The sequence below is a fragment of the Acanthaster planci genome, linkage group LG19, assembly GCF_054643075.1.
Source record: "Acanthaster planci isolate LZ-2023a linkage group LG19, COTS_SCS, whole genome shotgun sequence".
Classification (NCBI taxonomy): Eukaryota; Metazoa; Echinodermata; class Asteroidea; order Valvatida; family Acanthasteridae; genus Acanthaster; species Acanthaster planci.
This window is the reverse complement of record NC_141795.1, coordinates 8,019,644-8,040,209: the sequence shown is the minus strand read 5'-3', so window position 1 is coordinate 8,040,209 and position 20,566 is coordinate 8,019,644. Positions and strand designations below refer to the sequence as shown.

General features: G+C 40.8%; 2 protein-coding genes and 1 non-coding gene across 4 annotated transcripts; 1 reads left to right on the top strand and 2 right to left on the bottom strand.

Moving 5' to 3' along the window:
- Positions 1 to 88: 88 nt before the first annotated feature.
- Positions 89 to 10,566, bottom strand: LOC110977547 (uncharacterized). Of its 2 annotated transcripts, none has more exons than XM_087129794.1 (6): positions 6,939 to 10,566; positions 6,712 to 6,798; positions 5,847 to 5,953; positions 5,014 to 5,144; positions 4,469 to 4,562; positions 89 to 3,920 (listed from the first exon to the last, which is right to left on the bottom strand). In XM_087129794.1, exons 3-6 carry the CDS (start codon positions 5,890 to 5,892, stop codon positions 3,835 to 3,837), a joined length of 357 nt encoding a protein of 118 aa, XP_086985920.1. In that variant the 5' UTR covers positions 5,893 to 5,953; positions 6,712 to 6,798; positions 6,939 to 10,566; the 3' UTR covers positions 89 to 3,834. The 2 variants fall into 2 exon arrangements, with proteins under 2 accessions (XP_086985920.1, XP_086985921.1); XM_087129795.1 differs by having other exon boundaries at positions 5,064 to 5,144.
- On the top strand, positions 451 to 523 carry Trnat-ggu (transfer RNA threonine (anticodon GGU)). The gene has a single exon. It is a non-coding gene; the product is annotated as a tRNA-Thr (tRNA).
- A 145-nt stretch (positions 10,567 to 10,711) lies between the features above and the next one.
- LOC110977525 (non-selective voltage-gated ion channel VDAC2-like) lies at positions 10,712 to 20,126 on the bottom strand. Its single transcript, XM_022231756.2, has 9 exons — positions 20,013 to 20,126; positions 18,665 to 18,773; positions 16,594 to 16,643; positions 15,723 to 15,807; positions 15,402 to 15,522; positions 14,568 to 14,678; positions 14,042 to 14,158; positions 13,172 to 13,380; positions 10,712 to 12,519 (listed from the first exon to the last, which is right to left on the bottom strand). The coding sequence occupies exons 2-9, from the start codon at positions 18,729 to 18,731 to the stop codon at positions 12,428 to 12,430; spliced, it is 852 nt and encodes a 283-aa protein (XP_022087448.1). The 5' UTR covers positions 18,732 to 18,773; positions 20,013 to 20,126; the 3' UTR covers positions 10,712 to 12,427.
- Between the last annotated feature and the right edge of the window lie 440 nt (positions 20,127 to 20,566).

Sequence of the window (20,566 nt, the reverse complement as noted above, 5' to 3'; positions counted from 1 at the left end):
ATAGTGGCGTTGTACTGTACTTACATGTACATCCAAATTATTCCTGACTTACGGGGGTATTCTGTAAATTGAATAGACAATTGGTCAGTTTGCTTTTGAAGAAAGACTGTTGTTCAACTTTAATTTGTTTCTTTTCATCGTAATGCATTGACTCATATTAATACACATTTTAAAAAATTCATGTTTACATTTAAGTTATGAAGATGGTATACATGTACTTCAAAATTTGCAAATTATTTCCAATGGAAAGACTCTAGACACTTTGATACTACTTCGTTTGAGGACTAAAAGCTTGTAACCATTGCATACTTTTAAAAATTGAATGGTGTTCCCATTCAGCCAGCCAAAATACCAGCACTATTCAGTCCACCCAGTGGCTGCTCTGAACCTCACTTTAACAAGTTTTCCCCCCAAACAGAGATATTGGCAAATGGGAAGAACCAACAATAGGGCTGGATAGCTCAGTTGGTAGAGCACTGGTACGGTGTTCCAGAGGTCGCAGGTTCAAATCCTGCTCCAGTCAATTTCTTTGTTCATCTTTTGAAGTTTTTCCTTGGACAAAATTCTATGTGCATTTTGTATTTTCCAGGCAATTCCATCCACATTGCCAGAGAATTAGAATAAAGTCTTTCCTTTAAAATTTTCACAAAACTGCAAGTCACAAATTGTTGGCTCAGTACTGAAAGGTATTTACTGCAAAAATGTAATTTTTGAAACCACTCTAAGGGCCTTACTCTGTGCACGAAAAAAATATTTGATTTAAACAGTTTTTAATTTTTAGTCATAAAACTACTTTTTTGAGGCCAACATGTTTAAATTTTAACTGATTATGTTTCCCAAATTAATGTCTAAAACAATATTTTTCACTAAACACCTTGTAGTGCATTCTAAGAACCTTTTAGCACTGAAATGAAATTTGTTTCATTTAAAAATATTACCCTGCAAAATGCTTTGTGTGTATGTAAAACAATCACCATTTATTGCTATAACCAGTTAATTTCTGTTTGCAAGAGAAATAAATGCACATTTATTTAAACTAGCAGAACTACTTGTTTGTACATGTATATCTATTTGTAAAACCAGTACTTTGCCACCTAACCTTTCTCCTAATCTAGACCATTTTACACTGCCAGAGTTTAAGGTACATCCATTTCCATCTTTAGATTTTATATTACAGCATCATCCGACATGGAAGCCCTGCCAGTCTTAAACATCTTCCTAGCTCCTTGTATAAAGTTCCCTCTCTGAGCCTTTTAGTCTCAATCTTATAAGGGCTACAATAAACCCAATAGCAATATGGAACATGAAGAAGTTATGTCCTTCAAACCCATGGGATCCTCGGAGCTCTAATACTGAAAGTCCCAAGCCCTTGGCCATCCACTCTACCCTTCCTATCAGCTCTCAGACTTCCAGCCCCTAGGACTTCCACCCTTGCCCATCTCCAGTGCACAGTTTGGCTGAAAAATATTCTAAGTCCAAACAATGGAAGGTTTAACATTTAGAAACGAGCACATTTTTTCAAGAAAGTGCCGTGGCATAGCGGTTAAGGACACTAACTGCTATGCACAAGGACCTGGGTTCAATTCCAGGTAGGCATGCACAATTTTGTTAAAAAACTTAGTAAAAAAAAAAAAAAAAAAAAAAAAACTTCCTTTTCCGGGGACCCCGGGATTTGAACCGGGGTCCCCTGGCCTGGCAGCAAGCTCACTAACCACCAGGCCGTTGGCCTCTTGATAGATAAGATTTCGGAACTTATATTTATAGGTTAGGATTGCGCAATTTTAAAAAAGGTCAGAGGGCACAGAATATTTGCATGAATTTAAATACTATTCAAATTAAATTTGAATATGCTAATTGACAGAGAATACACAAATTATTCAGACCTTGCACGTATTTCAGTATATTTTAGGTCAAACATATATTTGCAAACCTTTCTATATTTACACTTTCAAATGTTCAGTTTTACATCATGTGTCACCAAAACTTCAACTATGTTGGTTGAAACTGGAACACACAACTTAGAGAAAGATTTTGCTAGGATTGAAACGTCAGGTCCTCTGAATTCAGAGAATATTTCACAATTCTAGGTATCTTGCTATAAACATTAAAATTTGTCAGTTTTTCGGGATAAGAGGAGATGCTACTGCTGTGAGGTAAATCAGGGAATTCACTGAAACAGCTAGTGTTCAGCTCTTTTTTTCCTCTTTCCATTACCATTGTGCCATTAAGGTAGTGTTCAGTTCCTTGTTTCCTCTTTCCATTGCCATTGTGCCATTAAGGCAGAGTTCAGTTCTTCGTTTCCTCTTTCCATTACCATTGTGCCATTAAGGTAGTGTTTAGTTCTTTTTTCCTCTTTCCATTACCATTGTGCCATTAAGGCAGAGTTCAGTTCTGTTTTCCTCTTTCCATTACCATTGTGCCATTAAGGCAGAGTTCAGTTCTTTTTTTCCTCTTTCCATTACCATTGTGCCATTAGGGCAGTGTTCAGTTCTTTTTTTCCTCTTTCCATTACCATTGTGCCATTAAGGCAGTGTTCAGTTCTTTTTTTCCTCTTTCCATTACCATTGTGCCATTAAGGTAGTGTTCAGTTCTTTTTTTCCTCTTTCCATTACCATTGTGCCATTAAGGCAGAGTTCAGTTCTGTTTTCCTCTTTCCATTACCATTGTGCCATTAAGGCAGTGTTTAGTTCTTTTTTTCCCTTTACTCTTTTCATTACTGTTGTGTGATGTAGCAGGCTTCATGGAATGGTAATAGCGCCCTCTATGGTTGGTGAGCATTTTATAGCGGAGCCTCTGATGCAGCAAACACAACGGAAATTCCTCCTGCCAGGATTGCAAACCATTGAAACCAATCAATGTCACCAAGTTCTGTCAATTTTTATTCTAGTGTTAACCCAGAAGTTGGCGGGTTATTTTGTACCATCTCACAGCTGAGATCTTGGCCGTCCCAACCCGATTTTTTTCAACACTCGGCGTGCATGTAAAATGCTCCTTTATCACTACAGATGTGGAGTTTCGAATCAATCTGACATACAACTTATAGTTGATACTTTCATTTAAAGTTGAAGATTACAAGCGTGCCAGCCACCCTGTTTTTGGTTGACCTGTTTTGGGGAAGAGAGGGTGCTGCATGAGAACAGTATAATGTTCCCCCTAGAACTGTGGCGCTCGACGTCCGCTTCGTGGGAGTGGAGCGGACGTCGGACGCCACAGTTTTTGGGGCAAGTATAGTGAAGGTAATATTTTAATTTGAACTTTGAATCAAAATAACTCGCAAATGCCGAGTTGAAATAAAAACTAGCCTGCTGCTGTTGAGGCATAACCAAAATCAATAAAAAACTGCTCGTAACCTGCAGAGCATAAAAATTAAATGTTACCGTCAAACTGTAGACAAGGTAGCCAGGACTCGGCTACGTGGACCCGTCAGTTGTGAGGGACAAACGTCACTGAACCAGTTTCCAAAGCCCATGCAGCCGTGAAGGACAAAACTCCGACGTAAGGACTTTGATGCCTCAGCGCAGTTGTCAAGAGCAGAGAGTGGAGAGCGTGTGTATGGATTGTGTTGTTCAAGATAGGCCTTTTATGGACACGCTACGCTCCAAGGGTCACGGAGAATGTATAGGAAAATGTTCCTCCTACTGAAGTCAGGCTTTTTTCATTTACAACCACCTGGCCGCATGCTTCGGCCAAAGAAATTAAATGAGGGAATCCACTACAACAGTATGTGTGATTTTCACAGAACTGCAGTCCAAGTGACTGTAAAAAGCTGCTATATGCAACTAAAGGCTTGGCTCGTAAAAAAATGGAAAAGTGGTTAGAGTCTGTGGCTTCCAATCATAGGGATGGAGGTTCGAATCCAGCTGCTGGCAGTATCCTGTGGCCCTTGGTAAGCCACTTCACCCCTGCTTGCCTCTCTCCACCTAGAAGTAGAAATGGGTACTAACATTAGCTGGGGAAGCAGCCTGTGATTGATTGGCATCCCATCCAGGGGGAAAAAGAAATATTCTTGGTCCTTTCATGCCAAGGAAACCGCAATAAACAAGCTGCCTGATGAGCCAAATTGGCTCGGACCAGCCTTTTTTTTTTGCATTTTCTTTCAGGAAAAAGGGGTGCTTGAAAGATACATGTATGTGGGATTTTCACAGAATTAGTGTCAAAAAGACAACAAAAGAGTTACCGAAAAACTCCTGAAGGCTCGACTACAGTACTGTGGCGATATCAGACAAATCTCGAGGGGGCAGATCTACTCTCTGGTTCTTTTAGGGTCAAATGAACACACACAATTAACTGCACAATGGTGATTGTTAAGTTGTCAAACCTGAAAGTGATTGGGGTCAGGTAATATCTTATGACTCTAATTGGCTTGAGTGTCTATTTGAAATTGCCTTGAAGTTATACTTTGTGCCTGTGTTTGTGACATCAATGTATGGCCTCAACATCATCTTCAATACGTGAAAGGACAACTTACAGTCACTGCAGAAGACAGACTTCTCCTGGATGGACAGCACGTTTCTTCCACTCTCACTACCATCTCTGCTTCCTTCCACTTGCAAACAATTGCCCTAACAATAAAGAAAAAGTTAACTGGACTGGAGAAATTGAAAGGCCTCATTTCTGTCAATTAATATGAATGATTCCAAAGCCTTTTCATAATTAAAACAAGCATAACTGTTCAGGGTTGTTTGGCTAGAAACCCTGCCAGACAACATCATTCTGCATCATTTGTCAAAGTAATTTGCTTGCCCAGTGTAACAAGATCCTACAGGTCAACTCTCCCCGAGGCCAAACAGCCTAGGATGGAGTCTGTGGTTGCCAGCCACCACAAGATCCAACAGTGGCATTGTTCAATGAGACTAGCTCCCATCGTCTCAACATGACCAGTTTGTTTGGCTGCTGTTGATTGCCCAGTGTATCAATATAGTGCATCAGACTTTTATATCTGCTGCAGAATGCTGCATCTGGCAGGGTCAGGGTCAAGGTCAGTATTTGCAAAGTGATACATGCAGTTTTCACCACTGTTTTAAAAACTCCTCTTCTACAGGCTGTAGACTGCTGGCCCTCACTTTGATTCCACAATCTGACTGCCTTGCTTGGACCTTCATCAATGTTCCAAGAGCAGATATTATGACAATAAGGGGCTTGATCTGTGAAATTAGAATAATCATAAAATGATATAACTAATTCACCCATTTATAACAAAACATTTCATTTTCACACGACAAATATTAATCTTTATGTTGTTATTTTCAAGGAGCTGCAAAAAAAATGTTCAGATTCAAAGTTGTGGTTTTCATCAGTAAATGTTTGGGGAAATTATACCCCAAGACAGGTTTACCATCGGTTATGTTCTCAGCCAGAAAATATTTGTCATCATATCTACAAAGTGTATAACATCCGGCACTGTGGAGTCTCTTAAGTTTTTAATTTACTTCTCTAAGACAACAGAAATTAACACAAAACAGTACAGTTTTTTTGATGGCTGCACCAAGTGGTAACTTCAACTTTATTTTAAATAAGGACAGATTTTCAGCTGAAGCAGATACATTATTTAATTTATGTCTGATATTCCTGACCCTATAGGGGAGGGGAAAGGTTATCTCCCCCTCCCCCACACACAGTGACATAAAACCTTCCATTGCTTTCCACGCCTCGCAGTCCCCCCCCCCCTTAAAAAATTTCTTCCCCTCATTTTTTTACTTTCATGGGTGGGGGGTGAAGCCACCACAGCTGCCTAAATTGCGATTAAATCAGAAGGGGTAGCAGGTGTCAATTACATATATGTGTGCATGAGCATGATGTCATATCCAGACTAAGTTTACATGTCTCCATGTCCAGTCATCTCTTACCTGATTGCCAGCTGCCAGGTGTGTATGCAGGTGTGGAGTCCAGCATCAAAGTGTGCCAATGCAATGCAGGCGTATACCGGCAGGGTGCATTAGATTACAAGGCAGACCTGAAACATGGCAAGCTATCACAATGAGAGGAACTCAGACTAACTGAAGAATGTTCAACGGCAAAGTTGCAGGGAACTGAATCAATAGGGACTCACACATCAATTCTACATGAAAGTATCAAAACCAAAAAACTCATCAACCCTTAAAAAAAATGACCCAACTGAAAAATTAAATAAAACTTGAAAAGCAACTAAAGTTTAACCACAATAGAGCGGGGGGGGGGCTGTGGAATCACAGATCAGACAAAACTTTATACTTCCGCACTGCCGTGCTCAATGTACATCTAGGCAGGCCTAGAATATTCTGTCACTGGGCCTGCATTACAATGTCTCATTAAATGGTGCATAACATCACTGTAGTAGTGCTATCTGTATACCCATTTGAATGAAACCTTTTGCAAAAGCAAGTCTTGTATGATATTTTGTCTAAGGCAGCATGGGTAAAAACAAAGAAATCAGAGAAAAAGGAGGGCACTCTGAACAGACTGTTAACATTTCAAATCATGGAAATGTAGTCAAATAGCTGTTTAACCAAGACACAAAGGTTACACACTGAAAATAAATGTAAGTTGCTATGATTGATTGGTTTAAGTTTGGTTTTTCTTCAGGTTGATGCACTTTGTACGAGTGGTCCTAAACTTTTGCAATGACTGCACTGGCATACTACATACTTTTATAGGCATGAAAGCCTAAGGGGAGCTACTCTTATGTTAAGAATAGATTCATTGAAACACATGATAGATGCTAGTTGAACGCACCTAATGTGGTGTGCAGTTATTAACGTTCTCAGAGATCACCACATCTGCTGGTGTCTGGAGTTGTACATGTTCACTGCCACTGAAGATCTTGAGAAAATCACAGTTAAAACAAAATTATGGTATCGAGATGACAAATAATTCAACAACAGGCATGATGGTCAGGAATTCGCCATTTGGGCAAATTGAACATGATAAACTACTGGGTGAATTAATCACCTGTTAAATACCTGTATGTGGCTGATACCGTTCACGGCCGCCGAGCTTTATCCCAATGTTTAAGCCTTCCTCCACCTGTTTCTCGTTTAGGAGTATAGGGCCAAGTATACCGAGGTATAGTCCACTTGCCTGACCCTAATGAAGTTGAGTCTCTTAATTGTGCCACTCTTCGACGTTTCCTTGACTTTCCTCATGCATCACTGCCAAACCTCTTTGCTGAAAAACTTTGAATTCATTCAGTTACAGTAAATAACGATGTTATAACCTTTAAAATACATGCTACTGATCACCTCTGTGAAGAATTTTGGAGTCATGAAATTTAAAAACCCGAAATTCAAAAATGACAGTGATCCACAAATTGGCACAAATTCAGCTGACTGTTCCCTGTTTGTGGCACACGAGAACAAAATCTCTGAAAATCCTACACAAGAACATGAAGAAGTTCTTCAAAGTTAATAAATTCCAGTATTATCCCTAAATATACATACACACACATAAATATACATTAAGTAGGCGTAACGTTAGTATTTACTTTCTTCACTGTGGGTACATTTTCAAAGCATTCATTTTGCACTTAAAAAAAAAATTCTGGAAATCAGGTCAATAGACCTACATACAGTACATGATTGATGTAATTGCAAAGGCTTTGGAACTCAGTACAGTACACAGTGACAGTAGCAAGCGTGTGAACTCAACATTTTTGTCGTGTATGATGCAGGCTTACGTAGGCCTACATGATCATGGATGAAGGCCTATTGAAAGGTAGACCGTTAAACAGGGCCAGACGTACAGTGTATACTCCTCCGTCATATACTGGGCCCTGTTCCAATTCATAGGGATTTTTTTGGAAAAACTTTATCCGGGATATCCGGGGCATAACTAAACATCCGCTTGATTTTATGGCCTGAAATTGCACCAGTATGTTCACTACGTACGGGGTAAACTATCCCCAAGGTTGCTAATTGCAGAAAACTCGCCTTTTCCTCGTTTAGAGGAAAAAAATGTTGCCTTTTTCTTGCCGTTTTCCCACTCCTGACAAATTTTGCCACACTTGCACAAAACTGATGGCCGTTTCGTCATTTTCATCTCACGTCACAGAGTGCGAGCCATGCTACCAATGATTTGCGGCACGCTGTGTGTGACTGGACAGGGAACCCGGCAAGGGCGTTGTGTATGAGCTGCACTTGTCAGTAGAGGACTATATGTGTAAATATAATGTACATGCAATGTTAGAATTCTGGAAATACTTATATGCCAAAGTTTGACAGTTTAGCAAGAAAGACTGGGATTTTGCCTTCTCATCTGAGGTAATTAATGATGCATCCAAGTGCCTGGCCTTCCCAAATTAAAAGGCCAGGCATCTCATGCACATGTCAGTAGAGAACTATAAGTAAATATAATGTACATGCAATGTTAGAATTCTTCTACTTATATGCCAACGTTTGTCAGTCTGGCAAGAAAGACCGTGATTTTGCCTTCTCATCTGAGGTAATTAATGATGCATCCAAGTGCCTGGCCTTCCCAAATTACAAGGCCAGGCATCTCATGCACGCCAGTAAATTTACATGAATAGTACATGCAATTTTAGTATTCTGGAAATATGTGTACTTTAATACAAGCTTGGAAGATTTTTATTCATGCTGCAGCCAAGTGCCTGCCTTCAAGAGTTGATGAGACCGAGTTGACTTGAGACAAAGTTGACTCGGAGCGAGTTGATTCCAGACCAAGTTGGCGACTTCACACTGATGAGTATACAGTGTGTTTACATTGCCATGTTTTGCCGGACCATATCCGAATCTTTAAAAAGGCAATTCTTAGAGTCTAAGTTGCTCAGACTATTACTAACTAATCTACACCATCCTGATGCAGTCGTGTCAAATATCATTTCAAAAATTTTCAAAAATGTATTTTTGACCTTGTTGGGCTAATGTCATATGGGAAGGCCTGGTATTACAGCTGCACGTGAGCACATCATCACATCCAACGACTTGCTTGGGAGGGATAAGCAATTTGCAAGATGTGTGCAAAATCTAAAAGTGGGCATTTGAGCCTACTAAAGTTACTCATGTCATTTTTACAGAAATGGGCCATTCACATGTACTGTAGGCAGTCTGGTGTTGATCCTAGTCCTACTCCTAGCTCCTAGGTTTAGTCTCAACATGGTCTTTTCCTTTCCACGTGGTCTGAACATGGAGGTAGGGTCTGACGGACTAGGCCTGTGAATTTTATTCCTGTACAGTGTGGAATAATAAAAGCAAAATGCATTGTACTTACTCCATATCACGTAGGTGTGCCAGTGATTCCTCAGAGACTAATTTCTTACGTGTTGTTTTGATGATACACAAAGTCGCGAAAATAAACGGATTAAAGCGACCGCCAAGCGCTCAGTATACAACGTGCACGTGTGCCACCACACCCACGTGTTGTTTGCAGTATGTCTGTCTGTAGTTGGTCCACCATATACCCGTGTTCTGTAAATGGGTTTTCGATGCAGCCTGAGTTTTGCGCATGGACGTCATGCACAGAGTGCCTGGCTTATAGCCTATGACAGAACGATTATGAAGTGCCTTCGTTATGGTTGCGTCACTACCACAAAAATGAATACCCCCCACCAATCTGAATCTTTTCAACTGATGAGGGGGTGCTTCTGCTCAAGGTAGAGAGACCTCGATATTTGGTTGAAACATGCAGCTGGAGTGTACCGAATACAAACGGCTAATAGGGGCCTATGTCTGACAAAATGCTCACTTCACAGCAGTACTAGCATAAAAATAATATTTGTACCCAGGAACAGGAGAGATGGGGATGACTTAAATAAAAATATAAAAATTAACTGGCAGTGGGAAATCGAAAAAGAAGGAGGGATGCAAGGCACCATGTGGCGCAAAGGGCGCTGTTCACGATACATATCTAAACTTATCGTAACATCTAACGAACTTTGCATCAAATTTTGTGTACCTCTTCACACTTTTTCAGTTCTACTGAATACAGCTCGGCTGTTCAGAAGTTCGAAACAATATGTCATCCTCCTGTCGATAAGTGGAGGGGGGGTAAATAATCCCTACCCCTGGGATTCACGCCCCTCCTCCATGCGGTGTTGAATGATTTCAATTGAAAAGTAAATTTTGTTCAATTTAACAAGCCTATAACAAACATTGTACGCAAACACTCGTGGACATGCAGTCCTTGATCTTTTTAACATTGCTGGAGCACTGCAGCAGCATTATGATTATAATCGTTATCATCATGGCATAAGGATACAAATGGACTACATTATTCTGCATTCCACTCGCGCTCGTGTGGTAACTAATATTGATAGTACTGTGGAATAGCATGTTTACTAAACTAGGAAAACAGTAATGGGGAAAAAGGGAACACTGATAATTCGACATGTTGCAGGATAAGTGTACAATTTTTCACAAGTGTGAAACAAATTTGGACGGTCCTTTTTTCGGATACAAAAAATTAATTTTCAGCCCCATAGGCCCGACTCAGACATGTTGCAGAGAAAGAGACGGCATGGTCTCGGGGGTGGCAGTTAACACAATTTCAACTCAAAATCTTACCGATTCCAATGCAAACAACTGATGCGACAGATCTGATGCCTCATTTTGCGCATCCGAACGAACGGTGGTTCACGATTTAAACATTTGCGTTCAATTTCAATTTTGCGTTTCAATAAAACATGTATAATGCACCAGAATGGCTCTTTTTTCAAGGGTTTACAATCGGCTGATTTAGACAGCTAAACGTTTACGGTGACAAACAGCAGAGACAAATCCAGTTCTCAACATCGCTCAACAATTCGTCGGATTTATTACCACAATAGATTATTGGTTTCAATGTCTTAGGATGTACACGCCTGTTCATCAAGAATTCATCACTTCAATAAAATCTCTAGGGAAACACCAGTCGATTAGATGTTTACAATGGCGTATCTAAACAGAGGGAAATGTACGTTACGGTTGTTACTGGGAACTATGGTCATAGAGCTCAAAGAGGACAGCTTTGCCAGGAAAACCTAACCACATTATCTACAATAAATTGGGAAATCAATAATTACTTTAGAGAGAAAAGTCAGTGTACAGCCCGTTCCACGGTATTGTATACATTACACTGCACTTTTGCATTACATGGCAGTTTAGGAGCATGAAGCATGTCCAGCCATATTCACACAGTCCTAAGCAGACCACAGCTTTGAATTTCTGTTCACCGTTGGCGGGTTTTGAAATTCACAATTGGTGCCCAAGTGCCCCCAATTTAAAAAAAAAAAACTTGAGTGTTGCTTGGACATCCAAGCTTCTTTTTAAGTTTGAATATTGCTGAAAAAAGTTATCGTATTCCTACAGATAAAAAGGGTCTACACTCAACAGTGCCGCTCCCAGGTAGCCAACTGTAAACTGACGTCCTATCATCTTTGACTCACAGGTATCTGCTGTGCTACATGTAACAACTCCGTTCATTGAAAACTTACGATTTTCCTCAGGTCACAGTAAATGGGCATGCGGGCTAATGTGAAAGCCTACGGCGCTTAAACACGGAGATCGAAAATCAGTACTTGGAAAGATTACTCGAGAGCTGCAACCTGACAGGGCCACAGAAAGTGACATTTCGACAGAAAGGAAAACTGACAGAACCATTTTTGCCCTAAATGCAATAAATAATGCCTATGGCAGGGTAAAAGCACTTGCCCCAACAGTATGCATTACTTCAGGAAAAATACCCCAAGTGCCGAAACTGTCTGGGTGCACCTACACGACTTGGTGGGTTTGAGTACAGAGCTTGTTTACTCTTATTGACTTACAAACTTTAAAGGCAGCATTAATGGGAGCCTTCCGAAGTCCTAAAAACCGTCCTTTGGGGATCTAGTCACACATGCGGTCGCTCAAAAATTTGTGGATATGGTGGTTTGGCGGAAAAAGGTAACCAGCCAAAATTGCCTTGAGAATCGTACAGCTCCAGACTAGTTCCCTGCCAAGTTCTACTGAATGGGAAAATTACCAAGCAGAATTTCTCCGCCTAACACCTCTTTTGAAATTGGACCCGGGATGACCTTTATGATTCCGCTAAACAGAAAACCCTGCTTACCAGATTTCCAAGCAGAACAAAAAAACATTCACATGCATTGTAATGCAAATCGTGATAAGCAATATTCTGTGTACAGTGGGCCTCGGTAACTTTTTTGAACTATGGGTAAACATTTAGAGATTTGTTTTTCTATATGGACTCCATATATGCAATTTTTTTGTCTTGCTTGCCAGGTACGTAAAACACTACAACTAGGGTGTTAATTTAAACCTTGCACATGAACAAAATCACCACCCGAATCCCTCGAAACGCACTCCTCTCTTAACTAGCAGCAACGGAAACCGGGGTTCCGGGATTTGTTCCACTGTTAGAGATACTATAACACAAATTTTCAAAAAACCAAGATAAATGCGCCCCCATATGCACTCCAAGCTAAGCCACGCCCCCCCAACTGGGGCTAACCTTGTTCCTTTTAGGCTTCCAACTCCAGGCCCAGGCCCAGCTTGTGCCCTCCTTGGTTCAAGCTCTTGCCGTCGATGAGGGTGGAGAGGGTTACTTTGACACCTGCGGAGATGAAGGGAGGCTGTTAACAAAAATCACTACAGGGTAAAAACAAGTCGTATTCCTAGGAACAGTTGCTCAGTGTCTGTTTCTGGTTTCCTTTGCATGAAAAGATGTAGAATATGTCTCTTCCCCCAGGACAGGATGCCAGGCCATCAAAGGTTGCTCCCCGGCTACAGCCGGTACCCCTTTGTACTCATGGCTGAAGAGAGGCAGGCAGGGATTGAGTGGCTTGCCCAAGGACACAGCATCATGGCCAGTGGCTGGATTCAAACCCCAGACCCTCTGGTCAGGAATCACAAACCAGACTTTCCCGTCTACCCGAGGGCAAGACTGAGTCTTAATCAGGAAAGCATTATTTGTGGCCATGGCTTTTCCATGTAGCACACAAACAGCTTGTATTTGGCCCCCTAAGCAGCTGTAGGTAAGGCCCTGTCTTGGTTATAAAATAAAAAAATGACGATGCAGTCCAAAATGTCGAACGAATCTTGAGCACATGACCACCAAGGATCAGCATTTGTAAAACGGAAACTTTGTGAAGGCCTGAGGTTGCGGTATCTTGTTTAAAAAAAGTTGGTATTTATCGGCCGAGAACAGTACAGTGCCTTTGACAAGTTTGTTGCGGATAAAAAGACTAACGATTCAAACCACTCACCTGGTCTTAGGGTGTGGGTGTACCCAATACCCACTTGACTTGTGTTGCTGACCTTCGCTCGTAGGGAAGAGTCCTCGTCCAGTGCGTACTTGGCGCCCACAGCGAAGCGCGTTGCGTTCGTCCCGGACGTCCAGCCCACGTTGATGGCACTCTCGAGCTTGTCGTTCAGTTTCTGGTAGATGGCCCCGCTGAAATCTGTGCCCTCGTTGCTGTCAGTGGAAATCAACGAGACAATGGCAAAAATTCAAGTAGTTTTCGAAACCTTTGTTAGGCTAAAGATCAAATGCTGTAAAACTGATTTATGACAATATCCCTTGGTCTTCCCTTGGAATTTCTGTCGGTTAATCCAACGGCCAATATTCAATGCAGTGAGAGCACTTCAGTTCAGAGGGAGAACTACCACCTGTCCTTTCCTAAATCTTTTACAATATTTGGCTATAAGACAACAATGTTGATAGAAGCATAGTATTAATGTTTACATCAGAACATTGTAATGAGAAAGTCCTGAGGACTTTACAAATTACCTTGTTTTAGCACGTACCTTGTAATCAAGAACAAAGACGACTGCAGACTTGGGACCTAACATTGTCCTTGACATTTAAGGATCCATGAAATGAGTTTTTCTTAGAATCACTTTTTGTGTATCTCTGTTCTATTCTTAAATGTATGAAGACTGTTTGACATTTTGCTTTGAGTTACGTGAACATTGAAAAATGCCCCGGCATGGAGTGGTTAACAGTGACGTCCTTTGATAGTAGGAAAGTTTTTAACTTTTCTGTCTGCAAGGTTTCTTTGGGTTTTAGAGGAATCCCTGGCTTTCATTACCAGAGAGAATTAATAATGAATGCAGCTTGCTGGACGTGAACTCACATGGCAGTGTGAAGCTGGAAGTCGCCAGTCTTGTAGCCCAGGGCAAAATTGCTCTTTGTGAGCTTGGACTTGGAGGTGTCAAACGACATCTGGTAGCCGGCCATCCAGCCTTCATAGCTGTCAAGAAAATGAGTGGCTAAGGATTAGTTTGCTGTATTTGCAATTCAGTACTGTTGCTCCACGTAACGGCCACTCATCCATGATTTAACACCCCCTGTGTACCCCTTTGTACGATCATGTCATTTTGACAGCCAGGAGCGGTAAAAAGTGGTTGTAAACCGTGCTAACTCCAGCCAGTTAGTTACCGAACAGCTACCAATCCAAGCCATTCCAAATCAAAAAGTAACAGACGACGGAAAGAATTCTGCAGCATTTTTCTGTTCACCGCATGAGTCAATTAACAGGCTTCATTTTGTCTGCGGGATCGTGCACTCTGCACATTTCATTTCTTGATGTTCCGCACTGAGAGGGTTTTTTTTTTTTAAGCCGACAAGGGAGGTCAGGGTCTCGGTGGAAACTTATTTACCCAGCAACGGCTGCGCCGTGAACGGTTGGTCCAGCAAAGTCAAAATCTACATCTGCATTGAGGTTGATGTAGTCCCTCTTGTACCCTGTCTTGATCCGGCCTGTCTTCTTCCTGCATGCCAACGTTGGAAAGAAAAGTGCAGTGAGAAACCAGGAAACAGTCGTGCAAATACATGTGGTTCTGGGAGTTTAAAAGTTATAGATGCTGAAGGTTTCTCAGACAAATTTTTAAGTGCTATTTTACACTCTTCTTTAATTAATGCATCGAAACAGCTTGATATCCCTTTTAGGACCAGTGCACTGAAAAGTACTCCTTGAAGCATGTTAAGAATGTTCATTCGAAATTACCCATGTTTCACCAGACAATGGAGCCCTATGTTGCTGTGACGGCAATCAGGAAAGACTACTCGAAAGGTTTTTATCTTCTAATTGTGGACCTGAAATTTAGTTGTTGAAAATATTTCCAACACTGACAAAGGGTTGCTCACTGGCTTACTGCAGTGTACTTACATGACATTACAATGAACCACCCCAAAACAAGGAATTTAGAGCAGTAAAATAAAAAACTGCCATAGTTTCTGTGCACAACATTGAGGTATTCTCCCTAGAATGACATCACAGCTTTGCTTATGAATATAGAGATTGCATACATGGCATAGGCATACAAAAACAACGAGGGACAGGAATACCTTATTAAAGTAGCAAAATAATAATTAGAATTAAATTTAATTGAAACACAAGGGTTTATTTTCAGGGTATGTAGTAAGAGCAGTTTCATTTGAGAGACCCTGTCATTGGTTGCTTTATCTGCAAGCATGGAGTTTTGGGCCATTACCCTGTCTGGGGTGAGAAGCTGGTGTCGAACGTGATCTTCAGGCCCTGCGCAATCTGGTTTTCGATGGTGACCTCTGTGGACAGCATGTTGTCGGTCGTCCACTTCTCCTTGAAAGAGAGCCCTGGAATGAAAGATTATCCCAGATATTCAACTTCCCTCCCAAAAAACCTCATATGCACCCTACGTGTCATTTATTCATGTCAGACCACATCCACATTTTAAGGTGAAAAGAAAGTGAGTACCAGCTTACGGTGAAGGTAAGATTTAAGACTAAACAAATAACAGTTAAAACAATCACAGAAAGCAAATCCCTAAACTTACCATAGTCCTTCCAGCTGTATTTCGTCTCCAGGCTTCCATCTACTTTGCCAGTATCATTATTTGATGACCCAACAACATTGAATTCCTGTCAAAATGAAGTAACCCAGTACATGATTTGTTGGTACATAACGACGGCCATGGGGTGCATTCCAAGGGTGGGAAGTTACGTTTAATTTAAAAAACAAACGTTTAGAAAACTTTCCCATATTGTTGAAACGTTGTGCCAACATGTTACAGAGGCTGCCCCTTTGAAAGGACGGAGCAGTTAAACGTTCCAAAAATCAAGTTACATTTTATTTAGGCATCGTTTACAACAAAAATGAACGCCAGATTGTATCAATCAAAACGTCAAACCTCTACAAGGGGCGGTTCCCTTTAATCGTTTGGGAAAATCTGTTTTGGAATTTTTTTGTTTAAACATTGACAAGTCCCACCCTTAGCACGTTCATTAAATCTTGTTGGACAAACAGTGTTTGTACAACTTTTTTTGCCTTGGTCACCTAATGACATTTCATTCAAACTAACTGTGAACTTGGACAATGAATACCTACGGTTTGCATCGGCAAAGTATTCTGTTATTTGTTCATTCGCAAGGCCAATAAAAAATGCTACAGACATGTGCAGGCACACTGGAAATTTGTTTAAAAACACAAAGATTTCTCGATAGTGGCGTTGCAAGATGCTCAAGGCCTCACACACTTAAAAGCTCATACATCCGTGCATGAAAAATCTCCAATAGCGAGTTGCACATGGATGGATATTCACATTTGAGATAATGTGGGAATATCATCTAATGACTCACAACAGCAAAAAGCAGAACTTTTCCCAACCAAATTATCAATTACTTTATCTCACGAGAGTGGAAACTTACCACACCCTTCTGAGTTGTAGTCTTTGCATCCAACTTCACAAATCCAAACCCTAAAAAAGGAAAAAATCCACAGATTAAGACTCTGTCCCGTTTGTCCACTTCCTGCAAACATATTACAAATCTACTTCCTCTTATCTGTAAGTTTATGTAAAATGCACGGTTGGTCCTGCTATTTTTCAAAGAGGCGATGATTAATTGGTTATAATTGAACAGTATATGCCTACTAAAAGTTCCTTACCATTATTCTGAGCAATACTGAAGTCTGCTGTAACCAGCAGCACACTGTGAAATAATTTTGTACATGGGTAGTGCGTCACAAATAAATATGGCTGATATAATTCAGCAACAGTATTTAAAAAAAAAAACCTGAACCTTAACCCAAACCACCCAATGGTTGCTGGACCTAACCTTCCCCAATCACACAAACTTCAACACCTTGGAAAAACACTCTTATCTCACAGTACCTAATCACACAAACTTCAACAGGTCTTTACATGTACCTGTGTGATTTTGTTTGATTGGGTACAGCAGGCCCACTGCACAATACAAAGAGTATGGACAGGCAGTACCTATTCAAACAAAATCACACACCATCATGCTGCATATCCATCCTCAACTGCTGGGATAAAGTGAGAGGGCCACAGTATCCATTCAGTCAAAATTGCAGGACCAGAGTACCCATTCACAGTAAATTAAACACTGGATAGTAAGCTACCAGTACCCAATGCCACAAACACACTTTACTGGTGTTGAATTCTGTGTGGTTAGGGAAGGTTAGGGTTGATATTGTTCTTGCAAGTCTGTGGTTTTTTAAAAACTATGTACGTGCACATGTGTATCACTTAATGAGTGAGCACTTTTGTTCAAAATGAACTGCTTCAAAAAATGAAGTCTGCTTTCCTGTTCAAAACCTTCGTGTGTAAAAAAAGAAATCTAAATCTAAATGTTATCTAGACAGAATCGTTCTTCCATCCTACTCTGCTCAGAGTTTTTAACACTCGCTTTGTGCCTTTGCCTACCACTGATCATGCATGGAGGGTCTTTGTGTGGCCCAAATAGGAAGTGATGCATGCACAGCGTGCGGTGCAGTAATGTTCGTGTGTCTGCATGTTCATGCCCAGGTCATCGTGGCAAATTAGAGAGGAAACTGGCAGGGGAGTTGAGCGATGACACACGACATGCTCCATCACCGCGCATGCCCGCTACAGGAACTTCACAAATCAGGTTCTCTTGCGCCTCAGATATTCCTGTTTCTTCATGTACTTGAAATAAATGCATCGACAATGTCCAACAGGACGTAGCAATTTCAGACACAAACACATGTGTATTAAAGGAGACAAAACATTCCTGACTTAATGAAATTTTTCAAGTAAGTCCTCATTTCCTCAAATAGATTCTCAGAACACAGATACTGTACATGCACTTACACACTGAAAATTTCAATTCTAAATTTATGAGCTTAAACACATTACTGTGCAGTCCAAAACAACACAAAAGCTGAATGTCACAAATTCATGCATGTATAACATGTCAAATATCTTTGAAACTTCTTTAAACATTACTTTCAGCGCTTCTGTTTTTTTTTCAAATGACACCATGTTTTGCAACCCAAGTTCAAGCCAGTGGTCCTTGGCTTGAATTCTTTGCTGCTAACCTGGACATGCTAAACTCTCCGAGAGTGCACAGAGAAGATGCCCACTTCAAGCCCCTTTTGGAGGGTACCATTAGCATATGGGGGATATGCTTGGCATTCCTAGGAATTCACCTCCAGTTGATTAGAACCTCTCCCCCGAATATTTGAACAAGTCCCAGAAAGTCGAAACGTCAATCCACTTCAAACTTCAAATCCGCAACAGGGTATCCTGTCCTGCTAAAGGATTTACAGTCAATTTACACCCTAACTTTACAGAAGAAAAAATAACGTTCGACCAGTTCCTCACCCACTGTTCCATTTACTCGGATCTGTCTACTTGGCTTTTCAGCCAATTATCCCTCCCTCGTAAAAATGATAAAGATGGAAATCAGTACAATTAAGCTTGTACACAATATCAAAGCCAACATGTTGACGTACCGTAGCCTTTTCCGAAAATGTCCCTTGCTGCCTTGCCAAGGTCGGCGTATGTTGGTGGGATGGCCATGTCTGCCAATCAAATGTGGACTTCTGTCTCAAGTCAGAAAGTCTGCGAACAATAAATGCATATGGAAACTGAGATATCATTTGCAAGAAGTGCTTCTGCAAGAATGCAATAGGCTTATTTTCTGCCATTACAAAAAGTAGCGTCTCTAAGACGATTAGGATAACAGCCCCCCAAAAAACAATCCGAAAAGAATACGCCTCCTGAAATCTTGTATGCCTACAAAGTACAAGCTTTCATGTCAATTAGTAACGGCATTTAAAGATGTTAAACATGTCAACCCCCCTTCTGTTTTAACCATCAAAAACAGTCCACAATGCCTTCCAATTGATTTCCCCCAGTACACAGACACATATGGGAAATTTGACTGATTTTGACTGATATGGCAACTGTGTCAAGAATGCATCTTAGCATAGGAGGGTTAAGGTCAATTTACTGCAGATGCATGTTCGTTGCAATCTAGACAAAGATAAAGGCTAGTCTAAAAATGGCCTAAACAATTGTTGTCTAGGCCTGAATACTTGGGTAAGTAGGGGTATTTTCGACCAGGAGGAAAATTTGTCCAGCTAGCTTATACAAAACCTCATTAAGTTACACAGCTGGTCCAATTTCTCATTTTTCTTATGTCATTAAATACTCGTACGTTTACCCCATATTTTTTCTGTTTCATTCTTTCCTTCATTCAATTCCAACATGTCCAACCACACCCCTATCCCGCCCACTTGCAAATTATTAGGCCATGAATACCATTGGTCATCCATGGTCAAGACTCATTAGCACTACAGACTACAGTTGCACCTAGGGGCCTACTGCATTTTCTTACATTTTGGACTAGAAAAATAATTGGCCAGGCCTGATATTTAAAGGTTTGCATCTACCTAGCATAACAACCATGACAACTGAGAGATCTACACACTTGGTGACAATCTCTGAACCGGAGGGTTTGTGAATAAATCTCTGTCAACTGTTTGTGCACAAATTAAAATGCTATGAAAAGGTGTAATCGTCGCTCAAAGTTACATCATCATGGGTACCAGTGATCTTTCCAGCAATCGAAATACTGCAGCAATTCTCACGCCATGAGCAGAGCAACCAGCGATGGACACTGCCCAAAATTGATGTGGTTTTTGTTTTAGGGGTCACCGTGAGAAAGTAGCCTTAAACAGCTTTTCCTCCAGAGGAAATAAAAAAGCAAAATGTCACTTCGAGGGGAAGTAAAATGCACTCACTTTCTACATATTGCATACTCATTTGCATTAAAAGACAACCCTGGGGTGTACTTACTACTCGCCTCAGCGTTGAATCCAATAGTATTGGCAGTACAGCGCACGTACGCAAGAAGCCGGAAAATGGCGTCCAATCGGGTTTCACAAACTTTGCTCAGGGCCCTGACAGGCCACTACATTGGTGGCGCACTACAAGATGTCTTTCGCCGACTTTTTTTGGGGGGGGGGAATAATGGTTATCATTGTCGTAGTATTAACAAGGAACCGAAAAGGATAATAATTTATTCATATTTCAATATTATTACCCCACCGCCACCCTTTCGCTGTATTCACGATATACTGTTTTTGTTTGGATGTAGGCCCCTTCATGTCTTAATAATCATGGTTTTACTAAGAATGAGCACTGCGCAATGAAAATTTCACGAACTGTATACTTCTCCAACATCCAGCTTATTACTCACTTGTCAATCATGCCAAGCTCCTCAAGATTTCACAAATATTTGGCGGTCATTTTGACACTGCATGTAGAAGAGAAGCAAATAAACCTTTTTATTCAATACGAGGGATTTCCAGTCTAAATTTTTGTCGTATTGTTATGTAAAGGAACTCATA